General features: G+C 45.8%; 1 protein-coding gene across 3 annotated transcripts in view; it reads left to right on the top strand.

Annotated features, from left to right (window-relative positions):
- ABCA12 (ATP binding cassette subfamily A member 12) overlaps positions 1–14,723 on the top strand; it is a 111,614-nt gene that overhangs the window by 1,785 nt on the left and 95,106 nt on the right. For all 3 annotated transcript variants that reach the window (XM_066999642.1, XM_066999644.1, XM_066999643.1), the window contains exons 3-5: positions 590–690; positions 11,201–11,290; positions 12,349–12,383. In XM_066999642.1, coding sequence (XP_066855743.1) covers positions 681–690; positions 11,201–11,290; positions 12,349–12,383 — 135 coding nt within the window. In that variant the 5' untranslated portion in view covers positions 590–680. The remainder of the gene's footprint in view (positions 1–589; positions 691–11,200; positions 11,291–12,348; positions 12,384–14,723) is intronic.

The raw sequence follows: 14,723 nt of genomic DNA, 5'->3' as shown, positions 1-14,723 counted from the left end.
GAGGTGGGCTTTGGGGATGATTAATGTACGTGAAAATGAACGATTCGTCGGAGCTCTGCATATTTATCCGGTGTTGGAGAGCAATTGCATATTCTGGTGCAGCACCTGAGATGCTAAGGAGCAGCGCGCATGCTGCTTGCAAAGCAGGGTGTTTTGGGATGCTGCTTGTGGGCGGCTGGCCGTGCCAGCCTGTGCACAAGAGCACAGAGCCAGGACTTTCAGACAAATAGAGGGACATTACCTGTGTAAATAGTGTTTTTTGTTGTTTTTTCTTTTTTTGCTTTTGCTTTTTTGCTTGTCCAGCAGTTTGTTATTCCTTGGCTTGAGATGAGGCTTCTGTTTGCACAGGGGCTTGCGTGGCAGGAGGGCGGTTTGGGTTTACCCAGTGCCCTCTGTGCTCTTGTGTATGGATTTGGCTGTGCCAGATATGTCCTGCTTTTAGGATGGCCATGTGGAGAAAACAAATAGTCTGCCTCCCAAAAGGTTTAGCTTTGCGCTATAGAGCTTAACTAATTAGCTATTTTTTGTGATGTTTAGGGGATATTCAAATATCTTGTGCTCTGCTCATGCACCATCATTTATTCAATAGGAGTGACGTCTCACTGAAGTTTTTCTGGTGTTTTAAACCATTGTAGAAGTTCATCTTGAGCCAAGAAAGCAGTAGCATCATACTGGAAATCATGGAAAGAGGTAAATACTAGAATTACAAGTACTGGATTAAGGTTATTACTAAATTCTGTCAGGGCTTGCATCCAGGAGAGAAAAATCAGGCTTAATTAGCAATGTACTCTGCAGTGTTAATAAAGAAGTGTAAAAAGAGGGTGAAGTTGTATAGAGACATACAAAAGGCATGGCATTCCTAGTTCTGCTGTTGTCAGGACAGTACCCTAGATTCCCTTCTCTTGGGACTGCAGGGAGTAATAGCAATGCTTTATAGCCTGGCTAGAGTTCGTATTGTAAGCCTGATCTCTGTTATTTTCCACGTAGCACACCAAGAGGAGCGTAGAGAAAACAGGTTAATTGGGCTGTGTATTGATCTGTTAGTGTAGGAGGCCGGCCTAGGTTTCCTCAGCTGGCTCTGCAGCTGCCGGGGGGCTAGCTGAAGGGTGGGCTGGGCCTGGCAGGGGACGAAAGAAGATTCAGTCCAAATACAGGAAGCTGAAGTGCGAGTCCCTGCAACCCTGGCTCAAGAAACTAAGTGACATGCGTGGTGAGTGCTATGGCAGTGGTCTGGTGCGGAGCTGTACTACCGCAGTGTCTCATTGCCAAGAGGCTGCTTTGGAGCAAATGTGTTACTGTGGGCATCTCTGCCTGCATAAAAAGAGTCTTCAGCTTAGTAATTCTTCACCATATCAAGTTCATTTTCCTTAACCAGGCCCTACTTTCATCCATATCCCTCCCTGTGCCCTATATACATTCGTACAACCCCTTGCCTCTTTTATACCCGGTGTAAGACAGATGCGTACATCTGTACCCAAGCTCCTGGTTTATTTACTGGCAGCTACTGAAATGGGAAGCAAGGAGGTATAAGTGAGGAAGGTGTCACGGTCACAAGGGGCACTGCCACCATCTGCCTTGTTCTGGTATCTGGTACCTTCCTTCAGGACCATTTTTGCCAGACTCAGGACCTCAGGTTCTCCAGTTGCCTTACAACCCCTTACGCTGGGTATTACGGGATTATGCACCGCCGAGTCGAGTACTCGTGGAAGTGCTGGCTCAAGCAGGCTTCAAATGCCCTATCTCAGATACAACCCAACAGCAGAGGTGGGAGGGTAACATAATACAGGCTGTGCTGATTTTTTCTACCTTTTTGCTTTAGGGCGTTGTGAGAACTACAGGGGGAAGGTTTTTTGGTGTACTCCAGGAGAAAAAGAGCTTCTAGGGATTGCAGAGTTGAACCTTGTCCATGCTGCCCAGGCCCACTTGCCACCGGTTAACAAATCTCCGGGCTGACTTCAGCAGCTGTGCTGATGGCGGGCTAGCCAGGAGCACTCCCCAGTAACTGGGGAGACTTGAGAGCTCTGAGTTTGAGTTTTCTTTCTCAACCCTTATCAGCTTGGAACAGCTTTTGTTTTACTGTGTTCCTTGGAGGTCCCATTTAAATCACCTACCTGGAGCTGGCATAGTCTGTTGGCTGGCTGTAAATCCATAATCAGTTGCGTGAAGCTGCAGAGATGATTGCTGGCCCACAATCAGCTCAGCTTCAGAGACACCAAAGAGCTCTGAGTGTACAGCTTGACCTGGGTTTTGAAGGTTATGTCCCCAGTTCAAGAATCAACATAAATGGTCGGGTTTTCCCAAAGCTTTGCTATCGCTTTCTAATGTTTTTCCTCCAAAAGAAACAATTTCCTTGTAACAGAATAAATATTGCAGATTTCAGCCTGAGTTATTCTCATAATGCCCTGGATTATGAATGAGACCCAAAGGTGCGTAAACCGAACAACAATTTATTTTCCGAATGTTCTCATTCCTTTCCTCACAAAGTTTGTTCCTATCCAAGCATAGAAAGAATAATAATAATAAAAAGGTAAGAAATAGTTTCTCCTGTTGGCAAATCGGCGCCTGCTCTATTGTCTGAAACTCCCATGCAGTGAGAATGAATCCCAGAGCGTACGGCTCTGTTGGCGAGCGGGGATGCAGCCTGTGATGCGTAAGCAAACGAACAAAGCAGTGCCTCACAGAAAGGTCATGAGTTGTTTTGTTGGCTTTTTTTTTTTTCCCCCCATAAAAAAAAGAAACGACATTATTCTCAAATAATACCAGGCTGATTTACCTTTTCTCTAGTTCAGGCGTCGAAATTGCTGCCCCTTCCCCAGGGAGCAGGGTTTTTAGCCGTCTCCCCGTGCCCCCAGCGCCTGCCCTGGGTAACTTCTGCGGGGGTGAGGAGGGCTGTGCAGGGAGCGCGCTCCCGCTAGGGCGCGCTAGGACAGTTAAAATGGGGATGATTTCTCTTCTGGGATCAGAGTGGAAGCATCAGAGAAGCCTAGTTCAGAAATGGCACCTTAGTGCCTAAATCAGAGGATGTGGCCGGTTTCCCCATCTTTTGGCTACAGGTTTTCCCCCGAGAGAGGGAGAAGTGTGCTACAAAGCCAGCAGCAACGGGCACTCACCGTGGCTGCCTGAGTGCAGTGGCGTTTGGGCTGAGTCAAGCACTGCAAGAGACCTTGTGGAAGACCCCAGCCCATGCAGTGAGGGCAGGGAGGAGCTTTGTTGTTAAACCTTTAATTTCCATTTTATCTCCTTTGGCTTATTGTTCTGGATGACAGGGGAAGTGGAAATCTGTGGAGCCCCATGCACTTTGATGTCTAGAAGTCCATCCCAGGGTCCCATTAATGGCCTCCTGTTGTCCTTAGTGCGTTTCAAAACTGCCCTAAAATACTTTTCCAGCATCACACAAGATTTTTCTTTCTCAGCCAGTGCTTGAACCTGGGTCTCCCAGACCCTACCCCTTGTCTGCCACCCTAGTTTGCTTCATGTTCCCTTAACCAGCCAGCTGGAGGGTGATTCCTTTCATGTCCCACAGTCTAATACATAAAGATGAAGGTGACAAGAGTCTTGGCTTAGTATTCAATTTGCATGCTAGTTCCCTGGGGTTCCCCAGATACTTGGAATTTGCTCTGCCAAGTTCTGAGAGGTGGTGAAATGCTCCTTGGGTGGGGTGCTCTGGTGTCTCCTGGCCAGAGCCTGAAGGGACAGGTGACATATTTCTGCTGTCTGCCAGGCATCGTCTGCTGTGGAGTGTGGGGGATTTGCAGCAAGGAGCAAAGCAGATCATCGTGGAGGAGTTCTTCTCAGCACACAAGGCTGATTGCAAAGCGTCCGTTGATCTGGAAATCAGTGAAGCTTGGTGTGAGAGCCTGCAGCAGATTAAAAAGGAAGGGATGCATTTTATATCGCAATCCAGCCTCAGCCATCTTTGGTCGACAGAGTCCCTGAGATGCTTGTCTAGGGAAGAGAGAGACTCGGAAGGCAGAGAGGAAAAAGCTGAGCAGAAGACGAGCCTATGTTGGCTTTGAAGGATTTAGGCACTGGTCAGCAAGCAGCACCATTCGTCCCATCAAAACTTCCTGCTCACCTTTCTGCCTGATATCCAGGAGTCGGCTTACAGGGAAAGGCCAATGCTGTGACCGTGTATTCATTTACAGCTCACTGGGGGACTCAGGAAACCTTGTCAGATTAATAACAGGGTCATGGGAGACCTGACAGCCAGCTCAGACAGCGCTGCAATTTTGCAGCATGCCCGAAAAAAATGGCAGCTTGCCAACGACAGCATGAGGAGTCTCTCCTGGAAAGACAGCCATAGGTGGTTGTTTATTTGTATCGCACTGGAGCTGACTGTGATCTGGACCCCGGAGAGCCAGGATATGGAATAAAGGGCGTCCTGCCACAAGACCCTGTGATCTGGTAGAAAACACGAGGAGGAGGATGGAAAAGGACACGGAGCTGGACATGTCGCATGTCCGGCATCACGCAGCAGTCAGCGCCCCAGCCAACAAAACCTTGGAGCAGTCTCTAACTGGCAGATGTTTTTATTCTAATAGATGTTCTTAGTTGCAGCAAATCATCCATTTTCAGATCGGGCTGATTTCACACATGGTCTAGTTTTAACAAAAAACAGGAAGAAGGAGAGAGAATGAAACATTTTTTCATAAATCACCTTTTTTTTTTTTCATCCCAAGAAACTGCACCAGGTCAATGTATTTTGGCCTTAGAAACACGGATAACATCTTAATGAAGAATTTTAGAGAAAAAATGAAAATGAGTGTGGTTTTTTGTGTGTGTGCTCGTTCAAAACTCAATGGCTTCGGATTCCCCAGGAATTTCTTGTGCTTTCTGCAATGCTGCTATCCTGTATGCCCTGCATTCATAATCAGCTTTGGCTCCTTCTTTCTCGTCTGACCTTCCTTACTCTGAGTCTCCAATCACAACAGGACAAATTCTGGCTTTTCAAAATCATCTCTCTGAAGTGTTATAGCTAAGAATGACTGAAAAAGGAAATTTCTTTCCACAGAAAACGTCATTGAACCAAGCCTTTTTTTCTTCTTCACTTAAATCAAACCCATTTTTCTCAGTTTTTCTTTAAAAGCAAGCTTTTGAAAATGATCCAGGAGTTGTTAAAGTTAACATTTCCACATTCTAGAATAAACAATAGCATTTTCCAGAGAATATTTCTGAGGAAAAGATTATTTACTCATGCAACTACTATTCCTTTAACTGGAGTCTCCAGGAAAGCTTTTGAGCAAGCTTTGTACAGCTTGGGAAACGCAGGTTCATCTTCCTGCACAAAAATCCTGTGCAAATTGAGTGATGGGCGTTTGTGTTTCAATGCACACACAGCAGGGACAATATCGACACTCGCAGTGGGGCTGAAACCTGTTGAGGAAAAGTGCTGGGCAGGACTAATTGTGGGCAGGACTAATTGTAGGCACAGACTCTGCCCGTGTTGATGTGGCAAATCCATTGGCAAAAGGCAGGGAGCCTTCAGGACGGGGATCACAAGTACCACCCCTCATTAGGCAGAGCCAAGGCAGGTACTAATTACCCTGGAGCTGCAGAGCTGTGGTGCTCAGGGTTCCTGCCAGCATACAAGCTGTGTCATGTCTTGCCTGTTGATTCCTGCAGCTCAGCAGCACGGAAGAAAGCTGGGTCCGACTCCTCCGGGGCGAGAGCAGGGTTAGCCCAGGCGTTGCAGTGGTGCAGCTCTCCTCCACACTGTTTTTGGGCCATTTCCGTACAGTTTGGGTTTTTGGAGCTGTGACTGTGCCCATCTCTGCTCCGTGGCTGTTCTAGAGCCACTGGGGCTTTGACTGAGTCATGCTTTGATTGTGAGGAGAGTCAGCAGGGGAAGCATATCTTTTAAAGGTTATTTATGCTGTGTTTTTCAATGTGAATTAATCTTTGCTCTTCCAGAACCTGATCTCCACAGGGATTTTAACCCTTTGTCTACCCACGGGCTGTTACAGATCTAATTTTGTGGGCACAGGCACTCAAAATTCCAGAGGCGAGCAGGAACAAGAGTGGACAGCCAGGCTCTCAGGAAGCAGCCATTATCATAAAGTTGTATTTTGACGTGGATCAGCTCACAGGAAGCGTACATGTCAGCCCTCAGTCACGTTCAGAGAGCAGCAGTAGTCATTTGGCAGATCTGGGCTTAGCAATCACCGCATTCCCCAGGCACTTGGCTCTGGGCGATCGGGAGGGCTTTCTGCATCAGTCATTGTCGGTTGGGAGATGGACTCCCGCGAGATCCAGTGCTGCACCATAGGAGCAGACAGTCAAATGATGCCAAACAGGCAGGGCTCCTTTCCTGGGCTAAATTACCAGATGCATGGGAATGAACATTTTGGCCCTGGATGAGTTCGGTGGTGAAAATAATCTGGGACTCAGGCCAAGGCAGCAGGGCCAGAGGGAACAGTTAGAGTAATGTAATGGGGCTTCCTGCAAAACACAGCTACAGACTTTCAAACCATGTTCTTCAATTTACCTAACTAATGTTTTCTCCAGCCCTGGTTTTTAATTAATGATAATATCATTAATCACGTAATTATAGCCTCATCCCGTTGTCTTATAAGACTTGGGTGACTAATAAGGACGGGGTAACACTTCGGTTTATTCTGTTGTGTTTTATTGACTAATTTAATGTAGTGGCAAAGAAGCAAGCATGCTGGGGACAGAATCCCCAAAACATAAAACTTTGCTGGCAATATACAACATTTAGCTATTTCTAGAGAGCTGGAGACTAGGATTTATTTTTTTTAATTTACATTGTTGTTTTTTTGCATAAATACAAACCCTGTCAGAACTTGGAGAAAAACTTCCTTGGGTCTGGTCATGTCCATTTAACTCATTTTTTGCCCGTGAGCACACATCGGCATTATGACAAACACACTGGGGAAAAACGATTTCTGCAGGCCAGAGGCTGTTTAATCACAATAAACATCCTTTAAATAGAACATGGCAAATTCTTCCTTTAGAGATTAACTCCTGCAAGGGGCTCAAGTCTTGGTGTTGGGCAGCATTGAACCCCACTGCTGCCATAAAGCACAGCAAAGGAGTGCACTGAGGCTAGATGTTAAGAATGCACGTGTTTGATTGAATCATGTGAAATGGTTTTTACTCCTGGATCCCTTTCAGAGACTTGGGTCTACTGTTAGAGTTTGGGAAAAGGCTAGTTAATTATTCACATTCTGCCTTTTTGTTCAGTTCTGACATTTCTCTGTCAAAGTCCACCTTTACTGATACACTGTTCCTAATTTCATTGGATTATCAGCATCATCCCCTCTGGAAAGTGGACAGGTCTTTTCTTCAGAGACACTTTAGGCTAAGAAGATCCTCTTCTAAGCATCTTGGCCATAAGGAAGACCCTGACTGGTGAATTTCATGGGGTTCCTCATATTCCCAAAGAAGCGAGGTCACAGGACAGGGCTGCAGGAAATCTGGCCTTTGAAGTCCAACCTCCAGCTCTGTTACAGATCTCCAATGCAACAACTAGAGCACGTTGTACCCTAGCACAACAGAACTAAAGTGGGACTATAACAGAATAGATTTAGCTTTTCTATTTCCAGTTTCATCCATAGCAAAATTTCTACTTTTTTTAACAAAAGCATACAGCTGTCTATGCTCATCTGAACCAGTCATTACTAGATTAGTTCCCTCCAGTCCTTTCCCATCTTTGGATTTCACCTTTTCACTGCTGTCAGTATTTATGGTCTCCTCTGCCCAAAGCCTCATTGTTATTTATTTTGCAGCTGGCTTTCGTCGATTGGATGATTTTGCTGCAGATATTGCAATAATTACTGGTTTGGATGTTTTTCTGAGGATACGATGAGACTCTTGGTGTTGTTGTCTTTTTTACCCAGAAAATGAAGCTTTAGTTTATTTTTACTAGGGAAGACTGAGAGTTGCAACTGAAAGTTGCCTGAAGGATGAAAACTAGAAGGCAAACATTCAGAATATACAGAGTGCTTTTATAAACACATCAGTTTTCAAGCCAGTTTTACAGTTTCCAAGTCTAACTTGAAAGTTTCAAGCACTTGATGTGGGCAGTACTGCACAAACAATATCCGTTCCAAATGCATCTGTATCCACAAGCCTCTTATTGTTGGCCCTGTGAAAACACTGATACTTCTCCTACAAATATCATGTAATATTATCCAGACCGGTTTAATGGCCCAGTTTGAGCTGTGTCATGCAATGCACCAGTTTTATTTTCATCTTGCTTTTTTTTTTTAACTTCCACCCTGTAGCTGAAATACTGCAGCCCTCTGAGTTTGCTTTTCTGTTTTCCCCTGATTTTCAGTTGTGCTCAGATTAGCATTTACTCATTGTTGCCGCCCTTGTCTTGCCCTCTTGTTCTCTTCTCTATAACGCGATCAAATTTTGTTTGTGCAGGATTTTTATGGACTTCTGTATTCACTGACAATGGGCCAGCTTGTCTTTTGAAATTCCCCCCATCAATCGTCCACTCTGACATTTCCTGTAACCTGCATTCCTTAGCATTCATTTCTATCGCTTCCCCCCGTGTTCCAGGAAGAACTTCTGGTTAGGCAATCGATGCTGGGCTGCCCATTGTCTTATACCTATAAGATGTTCCTCAGCCTGTGAGGCACAGATCAGCCTGAATCAACTCAAGCGAGCCATGGGTAAAAGAGGGAAAGACCCGATTTCCCTTGCCAACCCCTTGTGATCCTGCCCAATGCGACCAAAATGAGGCAGAGCCATTGTGCCACCTTACACAGTGCAGCACGGCTGATTAAAGACCTGCAAAAATTTTAGGGTTTCACAAAAGTCATGGCAGTCAGCTTTTGTTTGATTTCAGGTCTTATTCTCATTTATTTACAGTATCACCTATTATGGGTAGAGTGTTTGCTAAACACTGAAGAATAATGGTTCTGTCCCACGTAGCTGACAGCCAAAGAGCTGACAAAGGGAAGGAATGCAGTAAAAGTGGTAATTTATGTGTGAGTCATGCTTCCCAGCCAGCTGTGCTGATAAAAAATGGCCAGTTTTATGGGGAGGCTGGAAAACAGCAACAACGAAATTACCTTTGTGAAAAAAAATACAAAATATTTGGACCAGCACTTTGATTAAAGATGACTTATTGCTGACAGCACAGGGAAGGGAGTCCTGGAGAGGTGTTTAGATGTGCACAGGCCTGTGCAGGGGAAGATGTTTCTGGCATAGACACCTGAATCTAGGAAGACAGACACCTGCATTTGAGCAGATATGGGGACAGTGGCAGACGATCTTACCTATGGCACAGAGAAAGCTGATGAGGAAGCAGGAAGATGGTAGATGCTAGGCGTGAGACGTGAGGATTGATGGAGTTACGAAGCAAGGGCAGTTGGTGGGGCAGGGGAGGAGGTGGTCGGAGGTAATTTTTCAACAAATGGCCAGATAGACTCATATCTACACGATGCAGAGGGTGCTGTAGGAAGGTTTGTATTTTCATCCAGCCAGAGTGACTTGGGGACTGGCTCTGCTCCACTTAGAGGCAATGACAGACTCCTATTGATTTAGTGGGAGCCTCAGAAATCGCAGAAAACTTGCTGTGGCAACCAGCGAATTCAATAGAAGCATCGATTTCTCCGGCTGGACAATTAAAGAGCATAAATGCAATGTAGCTGATTTCTGTTTCTGAATTAATGTAACAAATGATCATTGATTCAAGTGAGAAGAAACCATACCCCAAAGAAAAGGACCTGCCATATTAAAACGTCCTCTGCCCTATGTGTGTTGGTCTCCAACGTGCCTCTTGTAGATCGAGTTGCCATTCACTGGGAACACTTTGACTGCATCTCGCTAACTGACCTGCCACGCTGTCGTAGAGCACCCAGGGGTCCTGCATTGACAGTGGGCGGGCAGCCTGGGATTTGTCTGAAACACTGCCTGGAAACTGAGAGTCACTCTTTTGGACTGCGAGTCCCAAGTACCTGCAGCTTAGAGCCATGCTTGTCTACACGCAGCACAGCTGAGCCAGCTGTCTTCATCTTCTTGATCTTCACATTCATTCTTTAATTCTCCAGGAGCTGAAAACAAGTTTCCCTCAGTCACAACACAGAGGCACCGCTTCTGAAAATGGGAGGAGGAAAAATCTCTGCATTTTCTTTGTCTTTCCTTCTTACAGAGCTCCTGATTTCTCACGGACATTGAAATTGAATGCCATATCTGCATCCCCACTGCAGCTAGTAGGAGCAGGCACCCAGATGTGCTTGTCCCTGGGCAGATCTGAAGGTCTCATCTCTGCTCTTTGCAGTGTGTCTGTGAGTTAGCAGCACCCAGGAGTTAGGTGAAAGGGTCTCCTTCACGTGGCAAAGCAGTCAAGGTAAAGGCTGCTGCACAGGGAGAGGGAAGACCCCGGAAAGGGGATGCTGGAGCCCAAGGTGGCGGGGAGATGCTTTGGGCCCCACATCCAGGCCACAACAAAAGAACTTCTCAAGTATCTGAGAACAGGTATTTTCTGGCCTGCCGGGCACTTGCAAACAATTTGGGTTATAGCTTCATGCTTTGCTGCACTGACTGAGTCAGCGTGCGGGTGATGACACCGCTTTTACAGGCAGCTGGTTCTCTGCTGTCCGTCTGTAAGCCCCTTTCGCTAAGCTGCCTGTTAAGATCAGCTTTAATGATCTCGGGGCTTTTGGCTACAGCTTGAACTGACTGCACCCAGGGGCTCTGCCACACAAGTCCCAGCAGATCACACTGGGGAGGCCCAGCTGTTGACGAGACCAAGCCACCAGGTGCTGGTGACCAGTGACCAGGCTTGCAGGTAGATACTAGTCCTGCAGCAGGGAATGCATCCCTGCACTCCCAGCTCTTAATTTGTAGGCTGGCTGGTGTTTATGGGCTGCCAGGGAGATGGGTGCTATGGCTATGCTGTGGCGCTGGCACAGAGGCAGGGTTGCTTCTGCTGTTCTGTGCTAGAGGTGGTGACCCTCGTGCAGGGGTGGGACAGGCAGTGACATTTTAACAGCTACGCTTGCTTGCGTCTGTACTCGAGAGTCAGGGCACTGACCTGGGGAATGTCTCATTTTCATATCAATCCGGGGGCTTTGACGTAGAGCAAACTTGCCTCGATAACAGATGGGACATCCCAACGTGCTGACCTGCCAGAGGTGCCATCTGCTGTCATCACCTTGCAACAGAAGGCCACCGCTTTTGTGCTTAACGTTTTTTTTTTTCTTTATTTTTTTTTTTCCGGTAGCCCTCACCTGCAATAGAGATGTTCAGAGAGGCCCCGGAAGACATGACAGACACTCCTGCTCTTCATCACAGGAACAGGACTTAACAAGAGGTGTGATAAGTGTTGGAGAAATGCACCATCTTTGGGCACCTGAGCTTTAACTGAGTAGGATGCTCAGTCCTAGAGGGGCGGAGGGATATTTTGATCACTCACAGGGATAAAGCTAAGCTGCTTTACAACATAGCCTGACAGAAAGCAGCTATTAGAAAAAAAAAGTCTATTAAAAGGTCAGGTGTGGACTTGCATTCTGAACTGACAGTTGCATAAGCTGGTAAACGATACATAACAAATACCTTATTAGGTTAATTTTGTCTCTTTGGGGTCGCTGTGAACAGCCCATTAGAAAATAAGAGTTTTCTCCAAGAATGCCAAACTGCTGGTTGTTTTTATTTCTGCAAGTAATACTGAATCTGTAACTTGTTTGAGAGCAGCTCATTGCAATTCTTGGAGGTCAAAAGAGGAGCATTAACTGGATAGATAGCTGCTTAGTGTGCTTCTCTCCCCTAGTCATGGGAGTGTAACTTCTAGAATCTGGTGTCTCATGTGCAAAGGGCAGAGGGACAACCACAAGTCCAGTTTCGCTACCCCAAACCATTCAGAAATTGTGATATCTTGGCACTATGTGTTCTTTCTGATGCCCATGTCTCTAGACTTTACATTTTTATTTATTTATTTATTTATTACAGTTGTTAGAGCTATAAACAGACCTTTTGTTTTAAGGAAAGATGGTATTCCCACTTACACCCCAGATCCCAGAACCAGGGAGAAAATGAAATACCTGAGAGTACTAAGCTGCTTTCATAATGTTCTTTCCTAATAAGACATAGGATTTGCTCCCAGTAAGATGTCAGTGCTCCTGCTGGAAGTGCAGAGTGCTTGCTGAAAAGCACCACGAGAAGTACCAGCCAGACTTGTTTAAAAATTCAGATACGTATTTACAGACTTAGAACGGCTTCTCCAGTAGTAACACAGCTCCATTTTGTAACTGCTGGTAGCTGTCACAGAAGTTTTCTGTTTCATAGCTGTGTGTACCAGAGGCAACAGGGGTACGTTCAAGAGAGCTTTGATGCAGGATGTTCAAAAGCACTATTTCTATTCCCTGTCCACAGCCTGGCCTGCAGAAACCTTCTCTGACCTCTTCCAGGTAGGAAACAGTTCCACATAGGCTTCAGTGCTCTTCTTCATAAGATTCTCCCATGTCCTCCCCGCATGCATCTTGCCAAACAGACAGCTGAAATGTTAGCAGCGAAGCTTTGTTCTGTGGATGGATTTTGATTATTAATAAGGTGGTCAGGGAGAACGGGACTATTTCATGTCTTGTCAAAGCAGCGCAAGTAGGATGCTGCTTTTATGAGACTTGCCACTGCCCCTCTCTCCTCTCAATCATCTCTTTCATGTGCCCGAGCAGGACTGAGGTGATAGGCTGCTTCCTAAAGAGCTGTAACAGCGTGTGAGACAGCTTGGGATGTAGTTTACAAACAGCAAAGAGAAAGCTCAGAGATAGAATGGAAAAGAGCAAAAAAATAAGAGCTGATTGCAATGATTGAAGCTGAATTTTCCCTACCTTCCAAGTGGGCATTCCAGTATGAGTACGTTAAATTCACGTATTACTCAACTGCCAGGGCTATTTAGCAATAAAGACCTCTGGCACTGAAAGGGACTCAAAACAAATCTTTGCAGCCAGCAATAAAACGCAAGGAGTGTCATGCTGAAGATCACTGGGTCGTATAGCTTGTTAAGGCAAGAGGCTGGAGGCTTATTTGTGCAATTGCTGCAAGTGATGTTGTCCTATGACACACTCACTGTCATAGATAACTGCCTTGGAGATTAAAAAAAAATTAAATACAGTCATACAAGTGCAGTTCTGTAGCCACAGTAAATTAAATTGTGCACAAACACACACACAGAGAGCATTAAGGCCTTTTGAAACTTGATCCAGGCTGCATTTGGAATTGGTTTTATAGCTGTTGATTGTTCTCTCTGGAAAAAAATAACTGCAAGCGACGCTTGTTGTGCGTCCTGGAAAATGAGAAAAAAAGGCTCAGAGCCAATGCGTGCAGCAGCATCTTGTCGGAGAGTCCCCAACTTCCAGGCCAGGACAAAGGAAGAAGGGGTTTTGCATTCTCTCATGTAAAAATAAGAGGCCTGACTCCACGGCTTTCTAGAGATTTGAATAATGAGACAGTTCTAACTGATGATTACATTAAGATTTGACTTCTGCGGTGCTTTGCGTTGCATCCACGGCATGCAAAGCGCTTTCCTGCCAGCAAGGAGAGGCTTCTGGCTCCTGCAACCAGGAGCCCCAGTCCTGCAAGGATACCATCACAGGGTTTTCTGCCCACACGTGGGTAGCTCTTCCTCACTGATGTTATGTCTGCGGAGTTAAGCATGTGCTTAACTGTTTGTAGAAGTGGGGCTTTGTGCTATTTAAGGACTATGAATTTTAAGAGGGTTCTTTCTTCTGAGGATTTTGCAGGCAGACATGAGTTTGCCCTCCCCATGCTCCAAGGAAGACCTCAGTCATGCGGACGTGTCCATCATTAGCAGATGCACCATGCCGCTCGCCACGACTCCGTTTGCATTGTTCCTGCTCAGCTCACAGCAGAAGGAGAAGTCACGTCTGTGGTACTGCTCATGGCTGAACCCATGATGGTGGTGAGAACCCCTGCTTGGGTCTCACTTCAGCAGCAAGGAGAGAGTGATAGGGAAGTAACTCAGTGTACCCAAACTGGCTGCAGGCAAGAAAACAGTCTGTGAAGCCCTCTGCCATGTGAGAGCGCTTGAATGTATTTACCTTACTACCAAGTGCAGGCAAAAGCCCCCAGATTCCCTACCATTCAGCAGACTGAGCATACTTAGCTTTCAGCATCGCAGCCCCAGCTACGTGTGCCTCTAGAAGCCGAGGGAATTACAGGGACACTTCAATATTCAAGGAGAGGTGCTGCTGAAACTACTTAGTGCCCTCACCAGAGTGTGAGCAGGAATTAATCCACTTTCTCACATGCGTGAGATTTTTTTGGAGGGGTCAAAATCCATCTCCTTTCCTTCCTAAAAGCATTATTTAGCCAATGTTTGATAAGGACTTTTTAATTAATATTTTCAACAGCTTTTCCATGAAATTTAAGGTACTTTACTATCAAAAACATCCATCTGGACCACTTCCAAGATGCTGAAAGCATCCTAGCTGTTTGGCCCACTTCTAATGCTCAAAGTGGCATTAGTACATAGGATTGGGTGAGTCTCTGTAAATACCAGTGGTGTAGGAACACAGTGTTTTACATTAATGGAGGCCCAAGGCTCTTGTCTGGCTCAAAATGATGAGTTCTTGGCAACCTTAGTGCCTGAAGCAATGTGAAAATAGTAAAGCAGCACAGAATTGCTTACAGTATTTTATTCCACTGCTAGCCTTTTTCCTAAGTCTCTTCATGTAAATGCAGGAGACAAAGTGTTGGTCCTAGCTGCAGAAAAGACACAGCAGCTGGAG

This window comes from Anser cygnoides, chromosome 6, assembly GCF_040182565.1.
Source record: "Anser cygnoides isolate HZ-2024a breed goose chromosome 6, Taihu_goose_T2T_genome, whole genome shotgun sequence".
Taxonomy (NCBI): Eukaryota; Metazoa; Chordata; class Aves; order Anseriformes; family Anatidae; genus Anser; species Anser cygnoides.
The sequence above is the reverse complement of the archived record's forward strand: the minus strand, read 5'-3'. Positions and strand labels throughout refer to the sequence as shown.